This window comes from Pongo pygmaeus, chromosome X, assembly GCF_028885625.2.
Source record: "Pongo pygmaeus isolate AG05252 chromosome X, NHGRI_mPonPyg2-v2.0_pri, whole genome shotgun sequence".
NCBI classification, from domain to species: Eukaryota; Metazoa; Chordata; class Mammalia; order Primates; family Hominidae; genus Pongo; species Pongo pygmaeus.
The window spans coordinates 144,210,206-144,224,763 of NC_072396.2; the positions used below are offsets into that span (position 1 = coordinate 144,210,206).

The 14,558-nt window shown below is 36.0% G+C and overlaps 1 protein-coding gene across 8 annotated transcripts in view; it reads right to left on the reverse strand.

The window, feature by feature from the left end:
• Positions 1 to 739: 739 nt before the first annotated feature.
• The window catches only part of MCF2 (MCF.2 cell line derived transforming sequence), a 125,532-nt gene continuing 111,713 nt past the window's right edge, over positions 740 to 14,558 (reverse strand). For 5 of the 8 annotated variants that reach the window (XM_054471507.2, XM_054471503.2, XM_054471506.2 and 2 more), the window contains 8 exons: positions 13,871 to 13,996; positions 12,961 to 13,182; positions 8,896 to 8,988; positions 7,397 to 7,475; positions 6,765 to 6,837; positions 5,362 to 5,471; positions 4,050 to 4,162; positions 740 to 1,479 (listed from right to left, as the gene is read on the reverse strand). In XM_054471507.2, the coding sequence (XP_054327482.1) occupies positions 1,447 to 1,479; positions 4,050 to 4,162; positions 5,362 to 5,471; positions 6,765 to 6,837; positions 7,397 to 7,475; positions 8,896 to 8,988; positions 12,961 to 13,182; positions 13,871 to 13,996 (849 nt within the window). In that variant the 3' untranslated portion in view covers positions 740 to 1,446. The remainder of the gene's footprint in view (positions 1,480 to 4,049; positions 4,163 to 5,361; positions 5,472 to 6,764; positions 6,838 to 7,396; positions 7,476 to 8,895; positions 8,989 to 12,960; positions 13,183 to 13,870; positions 13,997 to 14,558) is intronic. The other 3 variants (XM_054471505.2, XM_054471511.2, XM_054471510.2) reach the window with 1 other exon arrangement.

Consider the following 14,558-nt stretch of genomic DNA (forward strand, 5'->3'; position numbering starts at 1 on the left):
GGTAGAATGAGAAAGTCAATATTTGAACTGATAAACAGAAGTGTAGCTATGTTGTAAAGCAGTAAAGTGTGGTCTCGGGCACACAGTAGGCATTCATTAAATATGTGACTAATGAATGACTTAAATGACCAGATGGAATGTGACCTGTAGCCATTACAAAGCCAGACGTATCAGCTAAAACATCTGAGCCAAAGGTAAACTACAAAAGAACATGCAGACTCATAGCATGTCATTCTTTCAAAGCATTTTTCACTCACCAAAGGTTAATGTTCCTTTCAGTGAGCTTTATAGGCAGTGCTGAAGCAATGAAAATGAAAGCCATTGCTGTGATATTTCTGCTTTTGGAGACTGTATAACAAAGATACAGATAATGCAGAACATTTGATTAGCTATCTATGTGCCCCAGCTGGAGATCATCACAGGCTTTGCAAACACACCTACCATTGACCCTCAGCCTTCCCATGGAGAAGCTGAATGACATCTCCATTTCTAATCAGGAGGTCTTCTGAGCCTCTCTTCCTGCAGTCTGCTAAGGCTCTATATTTGCCTGGAGACTGTAAAGTTGTTTTAAAAAATTATATTACAAACTTGATTGCAAAACCACTTGCATAACTGCCTGCTCTGCAACATGAAGAATTAACTCTTTTCTTCACCGGTAAATGTGGTAGCTGCAGCAGCTTTGCAGGAACAGACAGACATGAAGCAGTATGTGATGGGGAATAAAATAAGGCAAAACAAGTTTATTTAACCTGAAGAATTAATTTTTATTTGAAAAAAAGAATTACAACATGAAATATACAGAAAATAGCAGAGCACAACTAATTTAAGTTACATTAATTATAAGCAGAAATCCAGAAAAAAAGTGTGAAAATATTAATTTTTAAATACAGCTTTTGTAAACTACTCTCCTGAAAATTTTATCTGGGCACACACAGACAGTAGCCCTGAACAAAATTTACTCATGCCCCAAAAAGAATTTCTGGGCTTTGTATTGTTTCACACAGGTTAAAATAATGGGCACAAAAGCTGTGGTTTCAACAAAAGCATATTAAATCATAATGTTGTGCTTTACTTGACCTTAGCCATTTTGCAGCCGTAATTTTAACTTAATTCATTAATAAACTAAATAATCCAAGGCACACCGATTGCATTTGGTTACAAAGTAGAGAAGAAATAATTTTCAAGTCCAAAAGTATTCTGAGATGAGAATCTTTCAAGCACAATATCTGACACATTAAATACATGATTTTAAAAAGACAGCGTACCATAATTAAAAGCTTTATTAAATGAAAGAAAAGAAGTATGTGCTGTGGTTTATTTGCGTGTCCATTAACCTGAAAACAACATCTGCATCATTTGAGCTGAATGTCTTTTGCGCAGTATTTTTCCAAATGGGCTGAGAAGCAGGCAGGAAAGAGCTACTTGCCATTTGACATAGTAGCTTCATCAATATAGGAGAGCCATCTCCGACACGGGTCTCTACAAGGGAAGCAGCACCCATTATTGCTCAGTTTACAACTTGACCAAGTGAAGCCAAAAGAGCAGGTCATTCCAGCTCCTTTTTTCGGCAGGGAAGAAGGGTGTATGGAATACATTGTGTTGCTCTTTTATATGTTTTCCTTAGTAGCACATCTCAGAGAATTATTGGACAAAGAGAGAGAAACTAACAGGCTTTTCTATATTCCCATCCTCTGTGATTAAAGCATTCTTCAATTTTGCATATTTACTTTATCTTCTGATACCATAGCTAGAAAAAAGAATGCCTACTTAAAACTGAGTTCTTTACAATGCCTTCATAGATCATCTACAGCAAACGGTTAAACACAAACTGGCTTCCTCTGACTTTTTGCTCACATTTAACAACTACTCCTATCCATTCCATCCCCAGCTAACATTAATTAAAGAAATTAAACTTCTTTTTATTATTAGTCTAAGCCTGAGATTCCCAAAGTGTGGGAGACAGACTGTTGTGAGTTCCTGAGACCCTTTCAAGGGGTCTGCAAGGTCAACCTACATTAAGACACTATTTGACTTTTTCACTCTCATCCTCTCACAAGTACACAGTGGAGTTATCTAGAGGATACTTGGTGTATGGTAGCACAACAAATTGAATGCAAAAGCGGATATGAGAATTCACCTTTTACTGAGCCAGAAGTTAAAGTGATTTACAAAAGTGTTTCTTTTGTAAGTATTTAAGTATTTATTTAAATCAGTCTTCTCACTGATTTTTATTTTGAAAAATGTAACTTTTTAATAAAAATCTTATTTATATAAACTGACAATGGGTTTATTAATATTTTTAAACAATTATTACATTCAAAATTTTGTATTTCTTTGTTTTATCACATGGTAAATATCAATAGATGTAACCTATATACCATGGAATACTCTGCAGCCATAAAAACAAATACAATCATGTCCTTTGCAGCAAGGTGGATGCAGCTGGAAACCATTATCCTAAGCAAATTAACACAGGAACAGAAAACCAAATACCACATGTTCTTACTTATAAGTGGGAGCTAAGCATTGGGTACATGTGGACACAAAGATGGGCACAATGAACACGGGGGACTACTAGAGGGAGGAAAGAGGGTTGGCAGAAGGGCTGAAAAACTACATGTTGGGTACTATGCTCACTACCTGGGTGACAGGACCATTCATACTCCAAATCTCAGCGTCATGCGGTATTCCCATGTAACAAAACCTTACACATGTACCTCCTGAATCTAAAATAAAAGTTGAAAGTTTTTTTTTAAAGATATAACCTACATAAACAAGAGTTCTTTGGGGTTTTCAATTTTTAAGGATGTAAAAGCTTCTTTCATTAAAAAGTTTGGGAACTGCAGCTATAGACAATTAACTCTGGACAAATATCTTACCAGATCTAAGTCTCAGTTTCCTCCTCTGTAAATTGAAGGTAATAAAGCCCGCTCTTTTTCATACTAATACTGTGAATATTAATTGAGAAATCATTTGGGAAATGGTAAACTATCACACAAATATGTATTATGGTCATCATAGTATTAGGAGAAACAATATCTACTTTTTTAAAGACTGCATTTCAGAGTCAATGCTGTACAGCTTTGTGATTATCCATGCCATTATCCTCCTTTTTTTTTTTTTTTTTTTTTTTTTTGAGACAGAGTTTCACTCTTGTTGCCCAGGCTGGAGTGCAATGGCACGATCTCAGCTCACTGCAACCTGCACCTCCTGGGTTCAAGTGATTCTCCTGCCTCAGCCTCCTGAATAGCTGGGATTATAGGCATGCGCCACCACAACCGCCTAATTTTGTATTTTTAGTAGAGACGAGGTTTACCCTCTTATACTAACAGTAGAACTGCCAAATGTAATTGATTCCTCTGAAGGGCACCAAGGAGCACTCTACCTCCAAGCATCACTCCTACCCTCCAAGCTGGTGACTTTAGAAAAGTAGGGATTTACTCCCAAACAGTCCTACCTCCTCTTTAATAGCCCACTAGTATCCTACCAACTTGCAAACTATTCCTTCTACAAACACTTTGACCTTAAAGCAACCTCCTTTAATTTTACAGGGTGCTCCCCTGCTCTAATATGCTGAGATTTTATGTCATTAGTGCATTTTTGAGAACACACTAAAATATATCCCCCAGATGTTATTAAATAGTTTTTAATGTATAATGCTTATTTCCTTTATTTTCTAATCTGGAATCCAAACTGGTTTTTAAAGTATATTTGAAGCCCCTTTGTTTTCTGATTTTATTTCACATGCCTGGATGGAAAACACAGTGGTGAAGCTCTACTAAAGATAAAACTGGGATTTTAGAGATTTGGAAAGATTGACTATTTATTTCATTAACATCAGTAGAAGCTCTATGTATAGGTCAAACAGGTTCTACTTAAAGATGGAAGTGCTTCCTGATGTTCATAATAAGATTTATTTCAACTATTTTGGCAATGGCATACTCCTAATGGCCTCAAGGATGCTGACAAAAGATTGCCCCTATGTGTTCCATCTGTATTTCGTCAGTAAAACTGCCTCAATAATTTTAATTTAATATATTATTACTAACCATGAGGGGCCTATTTTCTTCTTCATTTTCATCATAAGTAGGGTAGAAATAGTTGCTTGACCATTCCTCAGGTTCTTCAGAGATTTCTGCAGATTGTGATGCCTCAGTCCAAACTATAAGAAAAGTGTGGAATGTGGCAGTTACTTGATGGTGCTAATTTACCACAAGGTGAGAAGTAAAACTAGCTGTAATGCTTTAAAAAGTTCAATTTTAAAAAATGGATTAACCAACCTAATGTAAGCAGCAAATTAACAGATCTCATCCTGGCCACACTAAACTATTCATGCAACCTTGGAAAAGTCATTGTCACCTTTTTCTAACTTGGTTTCCTCACCTGTCAAATGAAGGCATTAGTACTATGTTCTCTCCTTACTTCTTTGGGGGCCACAGCATAGATGACCTGAGGGAAGTGACCTTTAATCGGATAACTGTAAACTCAACAAGGCTATCATTACCTTTTTCTCCTCAACCAGTAGAGAACTCTTCCATATTAAGGATCATCATATTAAAGTGTTGAGTATCAGGCACTCTGTTAGGCATTTCTCCAAAGAAGTCTATGCTGTTGATCCTAGAGTTGTTTAGGTGATCCTCATGTATGCTTCTACAGCACTTTGTACTTGCCTGCTGTAACACTCACCAAATTTACTTTTAATTGCTTGTTTAACTATCTTTCTAGTCTCCTAGGTTCATGAGGATGGCAGCTGAGTGTATCCTAATTATACTATATGCCTAGCACTTTGCATAACTCCTGGAATGCAGATCATGCTATGTCAATATTTGTTGAATTAAATAAAGTATTTAAAATCACTTCAAGTAAAACCATTCACAGAGGAAGAATAAATATTCCAGCTGTTAATGACTCTTCTCTATTCATTAAACCAAGGGTAAGTGAAATGCACATTCCTTGAAGCCAGTATATATGTTTTATTCATCACTATATCCTTTATAGCAGGGGTTCCCAAACTTGACCATGCATCAGAATCACAGAGAGAGCCTGTTAAAACTCAAGTGGCTAGGCCTTGTTCCCAGAGTTTCTGATCCAGAAGGTCTGAATAGAGCAAGAGAATTTGTCTTCTGTAAAAGTTCCCAGGTGATGTTGATGCTACTGGTCCAGGGACCACACTTTGACAACCAATACTGTCTAGTGCCCATCAGAGTGTCCTGCATATGCAAGACATGAGAGCCTTATAAAAATGGGTTAACTGTATTTTGTTTATACAAAAATACCAAGTGGGTAGATTTCCAAATTAATAATACAAGGTAAAAATTTGCACACCCATGAATCTCGTCTTAAGATGACCATGACACATACCTGTATTTGCTTCTGCCTGAACTGACGCAATTGCCTCACAGACCTCCACCATAGTGCTGGTGTGTTCCAATTCAGTTTCCTCAGTACTTATAAAAGCTCCCTGTTGCTTTCTGAAATAGTGATGTATAAAACTAAGTGAGCTTTTGTACAGTCTAAAAGTAAAAAGAAATTTAAAGTGGTATTTCTTCCATTGATACCAAGTGTTCAGAACATGCTGAGAATCCATCCAAACAGCCAATACTCCCTATTTAAATCTGTGTGGCAATAGGTTATAATATACAAAAGCTTAAATCTCAGATCCAAGCCAGCAGGTTCTCTATTATGTAAGGAGAAAAACTACTCCCTTCTAGACCCAAAGTAGGTGTATTGTATACAATCCCCGTTGCTCTGTGGACTTATAACATAAATGAATTAGGTAAGTTGTTGTATATGAATGAAGATGAAACCTTCAACTGATTCATATTGTTGAGTATGTACCAGCTACTATTAAGTCAATTACTGCATAAAACCTAAAGATGTTACTCCTATAATGTACGATAAAAGATTGAGTTTTTTGAACTCTGAAAGATAAAGACTTTCTCTGTAACTTTTAAATGGTTCTCCTAAATCTCCACGTGAACCACCATATGTTTCATCTGATTTTAGCTACCTCAGAAAGATGACATGCAGCGAAGGAAAAAACAGTATTTCTGATAAGTCATTCAATGATCACCACAGCATGCAGATGCTGCGTGGTGAATCTCTGTGCCAGGCCTTCAGAATCAATGAGAGAATTCTTTCTGCATATATGCAAATGTTCAGCGAGAACTCCACCTTTTGGAATTTCTAGAGGCAGAATACAATGACTACATCTCTAAACCCATACCAGTGTGCTGTCACACAGGACTGCCAGCTTCCTTAATGACTCCTGGTTGTGTCCAGCCTCAGTTCCCTCCCAGGATCCATAGCTTCTCTCTATGTAGAGAGAGGCCAAATCACCAGCAAGAGGTCCCCATCAAGGGACTGTAAAACTGTGAGCCAGTTCTTCATTTGCTCTATTCCCATATTCTTACAACCCTATTTTTCCAATCAGATCAAAGGTGACCAAAAATACTTTGAAAAAAAAAAAAGCTTATGAGCACAGCCTCCTTTCCTGTCAGCCTACATGTAATTCTTCCAATGATATATTAAAAATAAAGCATTTTCAATCATGTTTAGAAATCAAACCAAGGGATAACTATTAAGAACTATCAGCCTCCAGTATAAGGCTGGACCTGAGAAAATGATATGTTTATGGAATTTGATGAGTTATTGCTAAATTGGTGGATGGTTCTTGTCTGAGATACTTTAATTACATTGTTTCATGTTACATACAGAAAACAAAAGATTGCAGGAGTGATATTTCTTAAAGAATGATCACTTACTCATCATTCTGCTGAAAAGAAATCTGAATCTTATCCCGTTCTGTTAATTGATCCTGTTGCTTTCTTTTTTTAACTGAGAAATAAAACAAAGCATATTATCATTCAGAAGTCACACTTCTTCCTTGAAGGCCAATGACTTTCACACACACACACACACACACACACGCATCCCTGCCATTAGACTTAACCTTCACAGACTTGAAATAATCAGAGGGAAGGCCAGTCTCAAGTTTGAATTTGGAAAGGTCTGAACCATATAATATTTTATTCAAGAAGTTCAAGTTTAGAAGTAGAACTGGCTCCCATTCCATCATTATAGAGCAATGATTACTCGAGATATTAAGCAGAGTCACCTCATGGAAAGGACTGGGAATTACCACAATCAGTTCACTGTGTTGCTTCTCAACTGCTTCTTAAGCAGAAGGGTTCATTTTCTAGTGTAAAGTTCATTCTTCAAAATAGTTTAAACAACCCTCTGAATCTCAATCTCCTACTAATTAAATTAACAAATCTTCTCATTGTAATAGCATAAAGTAAATATCAGCCCCATTCTCTGGAAAAATAATTTAAAAATCTGAGTCAATAAGCTGTTACTATACTTCTGGTTCTGAAGAATGCATGCTTGAATTTACCTGTCAAAAGTTCCTGCTGCTTCAACAAAATATTTCTTATTTCTTTTAGCCACGTCATCTTCACATCTACATTAGAAGCCTAAAGATTAAAAAACAAGCGGGAGGGAGGTGGTACACATTTCCTTTTAAAAAGGATGTACTATAATAAAACAAATGTAATTGTATACATAAAATATGATCTACTCCCTATAACACCATACTCAAATCTTAACTGTTTGATTGTTAAAATTTTTATGAAGCAAATAATTCGCTATTTGCGAATTATTAGATGTATTAGATGAAATAATACAGTCAGAACCATTTTTGCTGTAATCCCAGGACTTTGGGAGGCCAAGGTGGGCAGATCTCTTGAGCCCAGAAGTTTGAGACCAGCCTGGGGAACGTTAGGGAAACCCCATCTCTACAAATAATGATAATAATAATAATAATAATAATAATAATAATTAGCCAGGTGTGGTGGCATGTGCCTGTAGTCCCAGCTACTTGAGATGGTGAGGTGGGAGAATCGCTTGAGCCTGGGAGGCAGAGGTTGAAGTGAGCTGAGATCACACCACTGCACACCAGCCCGAGCAACAGGGTGAGACACTGTCTCAAAAAAAAAAAAAATCCATTTTGAAATTGCCCTTAAATAATGGTATAATAATGCTTGGATGAAACTGTGAAATATAATTTCACTTATTTTGTCTTTACAGGAGGATTCTTTTTAAAATATAATATTTTGATGTTTAATTTTAGTAAAATAAAACAAACTCTACTATTTCTGAAAAGGCCATCTATTGCAGAATAACCTTGGTGACTGATGGTAACATGAAAGCCTCCTTAAATATCCTCCCATCACTTACAAGATGTTTGTTAAATGATACCAAATATTATATCTTAAGCAAGCCAAGAAAACATATTTTTATAGATTGTAGTCACCTAGTAAAGAATTACAACAAACAAAAAACACTGACCATTTTTAACAGATAACAGCACATTGACAAGTCCAGATACAAATATTTATTGCAATGACAACATCCTCTTGAAATGTTCTGATTCCTCTTCCCTTCCCTGAAACATGTTGGACCCTATACAACTGGCCAGGGCTTTAACCATGTTCTTTAGAAGCAGAAAGCAAGTCTGAACTGTCACATCCCCATGTCTCATAATCAGGTACCCCTAGAATGCTTAGCATAAGAGGAACTCAGAACTATTATAATTCCATAACTTGGAAATTTGATGGGGACAGAGAAGTACCTGCCAAGCTGTCAGCTCTAGTTGATAAGTCTCCTATGTAGTTGTGAAAACTTGAAGCCCTAGAGAACACCACAGGCATATCTCAATGTAACTACTAGAAAACATTTAAATACATCACAAAGAATATTCAAATAATATTTAACTGACCTACATGAAAGGAGTGGAAATTTTCAAATGCGACCAAAATTACTTTTGTTTATAAATTTGGGCTTTTGTATTTCAGTGCAGGTTTGGGTTTCTAGAAGAATTTTTAAATGACCAACCTGGACAATATAAACTTCTTCCTTTTCACCATACCAGATTTCAAACTTGCGGTTATCACCTTTTACATATTCAGTGATTCCAACTTCATCCATCTACAATAAATAAGTCAAAATTTTCATGAGCATTTTATTTTGAATATGAAATTACATTAAATCTACCCTATCATATTCTAAATGAAGCAGAATTTCTCTTGGGCAGAAAAATACATGTTATGTTAAATGAATATGAAATGATAATTACAATCATAGATGAGAGTATTTAAATGTTTTCATTGAACTATGCACTTTACAGTTCAGATTGCACGCTTCATTTCAGTGGTTGACACAAATGTTATAAATCTGAACATCCAAGTAGCCCATCTAAGATCTAATTATGTTATAAATTAATAGTACACTATTAAAACAAAACATTGGGTCAAACACAGAAGTAATTAAACATCAATACAGAAATGCCACTGAAAATTAATTTAAATGGTTATTTAGAATAATCATTTGACAGATCATTTAATCTTATAAATTATAATTTATTTTGATAGAAGCCCTACAAGTTATAAACATCTAATTTATGGGACAGGAGAGAACCAGCCAGGTACACAACGATCTCTCTATTTTCCACCAATCCCTTGGCCTTTCTTAAAAAAAAACAAATAATATGTAATGGGACATTGTTGTCTTTTTGTACCCAGTGAAACTTCTGTACACAATATCTCTTCCTTACCACAGTTTTTTCTTTTCCTCAACGTGATTGTGCAAGTCATAAACTCTTCCATTTTCTTTCATCGTTTTCTGCTAATAGCTTGGCTAATTGCATTTTGGGCAATCTCACTCCTTTGCACAAACATTCTTTTAGTTCCTTTCTGCCTTCCTCTTTTCTTTCAATTCTTAACCTAATTATCTAAAGGAGTATCTCACTCTCTGTTCTAGTTATGAGCCCCCCAAATGGCCCTTATTAGAGCTGATAAGCATTAAAGATAGTGCTAGGGAGATCGCCATACCAAGGAGAAGAAAAGCACTTATGCTTAGAAATGTAATTTAACATAACATATTAATGAAAGAACCTGTAACATCCACCCTGAACGTAGTAAGAAGTTATTTTCACAATGTCCCAAACTATCTTTATATTCTCACTCCATCATTCCAACTAACCTACTTCTGCTCGAATATCACAATTTAAAATGAATAGTAGTGTCATATTCAATATTTTTAAAAATTAATTTTGTTTCATTACATGGTTTTGTCTTAATAACATGATAAGCTGGAAGGCCCACAGGCTTTGAAGTTAGAGAGGTCTGGATTGGAATACATCTCTACCATTCACTAGCTATGTGTCTTGGTGCAAGTTGCTTAACTTTTCTAAACTTCGGTTTCCTCAACTATAAAATGGAAAGAACATCTATTTCATAGGGTTGATATAAGGACTACATAGCGTGGAGTAAATGCTTAGATCCTATAATGAGCTTTTTAAAATATGAGTTTGCTTTCTACTCTTTCCCCTATTTAAATTGCAATTGTTTTGTTTTGTTTTATTGCAAACATATAGTATATCATTATCGATTAAGTGAACTTTTCTGAGTTGCCCTGGAAATCTAACCATTATGTGTTGCACATAGTAAGGACTATGTGCAGTTTGTTAAATTTTTAAAAATCAATGATAATAAACACATGAACTAAGGAATCTGAAGGACTCAAATCTCCCCATCTGGTCAACTTTGACTTTAGATAGGGCCTTTCCTTGCATATAAGCGGCCAACTTAAAACATAACATATAAATAATTAGAAAGTACATGGTCAGGCCATGGGATTCCAGCTTTGTATGGTGCAGTCAAAACAAGAGTTCATTTAAAGTAAGAGACATAGACAAAGGCAACAACAGACACTGGGGACTACCAGAGGAGGGATGGAGGGAGAGGGACAAGGGTTGGAAAACTAACTCTTGGGGACAATGCTCAGTACCTGGGTGATGGGATATTTGTACCCCAAACCTCAACATCATGCAATACAGCCAGGTAACAAACCTGCAGATGTATCCCCTGAATCTAAAATAAAAGTTAAAAAAAAAAGTGAGAGAGAAGGTTCAGCAGTAGAATATCTGCAATGATCCTCTCTGCCAAGAGTAAGACTTTGAAACTAATAACCCAAATTGTTAAATAACACACTGACTAGCAATGCAAGCAATTGCTCAATGCTGGAATCTCATGATAAGCAGGCAAGCAGAAGTGAGCATAGTGAACCCTAAGAAATATCCTAATTTTTAGTGGTATCACCATTTTCCAAGGGATCCTGGTCTAAAGCCTTGTAGGCATCACTGGCTAATATATTTTATTAAGGATACTCGGCATTACTGGGGAACCAAAGAAGAATCAGAAAGATTTTCTCCCTTCAATGTCAGGTATTATTTAATTTTTGTAGCTAGTAAGTCATCAAGCCCATCTGTCTACCTTCTATTGAAATGTTTCTTGAATCTATCCCACCTTCTCTGTTTCCATGGTACCTATTGCAGTTTCAGTTTTCATGACTTAATCACCTAATATCCCCCTTACTTTAATGTACTCAAGAAACATTTTGTTGGCATTTCCATCATTGTAACAAATTACAGGTAAAATAGAAAATTAATATGAAATAGAAATACTATATTAGGTAGAAATTAGGTCACCTCACGATAAAATGTACATCAAATGGATTTGGGTCAAATATGCCTATGAAGGTAAAGTACCTTTCCAAGGAATAGGTATACAGACAGCAAGAGATTTGAACCCTCTCTGACATAGATTACAAATTCATGGTTCTCAATCAATGTTTATTAATTACTTAGAAGGCCCTTTGAGATTTGGGGGCTTAGAGGTGGACTGCTAAAATCAAAGGAGCAACTGGCCCTTTGTGATGAAAACAAGAGTTTTAAAGAAGCTGCTGTGGGTTCAGAGTGAAGCAGGGAAAATACACGATAGGAAGAACTACTTCTTTTTGACCCGACCCTGGGCAGGAACCTTGTTGGGAACAACTAGGGGCTGCTGATCCTATGGGAAGAATCAAAAGCAAGGCCTGCTTATAGGTAGTCTCCTAATACAAATACCTCATGCCTATCTCAAAACATATTGCCTGTCCTCTTTATAACTGCTACTGAAAATTTCATCAATTGTCAAATATACTGGTGATGAGAACTATGAAAGAACATGCTCATGAAAAGTAACTAATGTGATAGTGGTTGGGGAATTAAGGACAATCGTTTTCTCTGTTTTTGAAATTTTCTGTGACAAATGTTATATTGGTTTTAGAATTTAAAATTCAAAAGATGAAATGCATTAGATGTAAAAAAATTCAAATTTGTCAATTACGGGTCTCATGTGAATTGGAAGTTCTTCTTCTCTATTGGAGAAACCAGCTGTAAGTATCATTGGGTTGTCAATAACTTCCCCAAACAATACTGTTCTCATTTTAATAACAAACTAATATTAGGACAAAATGCGGATTTTGTTTATAGGAGAGAATAAAGTAATTCTGAAAGATGGAACAGGACAGATATGGAAAGGATTCAGCTATAGGTAGCTTTGAACACCCAGGAAGGGTGGAGCTAGGGAATGGAGGAGTAACACAGAAAGGAAGGTGGGGACATGCTAAACACAAAAGTTATCCATTTTTAAATTGCATTGAGGAAAAGGAGGAAACTCTTTCCTCCCTGTCTCTCCTGTAGCATAAGGCTCCTTTCTAACAAGACCAAGAACTCCACCCAGTGTCACTCGAAAGAGAGTGCTTATGAGGAGGCTGGGACACTCCTTATAATTTCAAACTGTGCTCTTCAGGATGCTAGGGAGCCCCCTTGGGGAATACCTAGAATTGTAGTGAGAAGAAAGGGAAGAATCAAAGCTCTGAATTCCCTCACCTTCACTTCAAGCAGAGAAGTTATGATTCATCTGACTTCTACATAAGACTTAAGATTTTTTTAAAAAAATACAAAGATGTGTAGCGAAAGTATAAAACCTACTCATTTGAAACAAAAAAAAATGTACAAACTGGGAGACACACACACAAAAAAAACAATACTACATTACCCGATACAAATTGTCTTACTTTCCAACAGTGTTTAAAACTGTATGATGGGTATCTATCAGAGCCTTCTCCACTTTCAACACGCCTTTTGCAAAAAACAATGGCTTTTTCATACAAGAAAAGGTGTCGCTGCATTGGTTTGAATCTAGCCAAATCCTTCATTTTTGTAGCACCTTTCTTGTGTCCTATCCAAACACTGAATCCACCTTGCACTATCATCTTGCCCAGTTCATTTAAGTTTCCCTAGAATGGAAAATCAAAACCCATTAGTAGAAAGCAAAGCTACATTCAGCTCTCTGACATCAACATGTTAGGGTTTAGCTTGAGCTACTAAAACCCTGAAGAATAATTTATGTTTTTTAAAAACTTAACTTTGTATGTTAAAACATGGCATGCAGCACATAAGTACAAAATTACTGTGGGGGTGGGGGACAAGAGAAACTTCCTTTTCTCTGGCTTCATATCATCTGGAGGTATTTCAGCTAGGGTAAGTCTCCCCATCTCTTCTTCAATCCTGATTGGTGCATGATATATACCAGTTCAAGTTTTCCCACTGGGTGGAGCTAACCTGTTAAAAGGCTACACAAGTGCTAAAGATTTGATTCTTTTCTTTCCTATCTATTCCTATCTATAGGGGCAAGCAGCAATTATGGAACAATACGTCTTCTTAGCTGACTCAAACATTCCTTAAGCAGGATCTCCCAGGTCTGGGATTGGGGGAAGACTGTTGGGGACAAGGGGGATCCCATAAATCCATTTGGCTGCTGATCTGAAGCCAATTCTCCACTTAGCATTATCAGTAGTAACATCAACATTTTGATCTCCATGTATCTGATTCTTATATGTTATTTCTCAATTGGTTCCCGGAAGGGAAAAGGGATGTTGAGATGCTGACCCTCTAAAATTCCAACAATTATTAAAATGTGCTTACAATATAGCCATTTATTGCAATCTGATGCATAGAATCATTAACTGACTTCAGTAAATCCAGCATTGCATCGAGTGCCTTCTTTAACAGAGCAGATCCTTCACAGTCTTTGCTATATTTTAATAGCTCCTGTAATTAGAAATCAGGAATTAATATTAGGCAGATATTAATATCTGGTTGAAATGAATAAGTTTTTGGCTAACATGCTTTCAAGCTGGAATCCAAATATAATGTCACATTTTGGAGTAATTCCTTTTACATGCTCTTTGCTGCAGTAATATTTTTAATGGCTGTCAAAATAGAGGAAGTAGAATAGTGACTGAATAGTATAAAACAAAGGACATTTAATGCTTCTGGAGTTGAAGTATAATAGCTATTAAGACACATCAGAGATCAATTTTTAAAGCCATTACACGTAGGGTTCTTTTGTCCTCTACATACAGTAATTTGTTTTAGCCATGATGCACTCATAATGCATATAGCACAGAATATTATGAAAATTCACTTTAAAACAAGCCGTATTGTATTTATACTTAACACAAGATTCTTTTTTTTTTTTTTAGGGTACAACATTTTAATATATTAACCATTTGAAAAAATTCCGGTTCCTTTTAATCTCTGGTATACTCTCACCATTCAAACTGGACTAGAGGTATCAATTTCCTCTGGAAGGAATATTACAGCAGAGAAA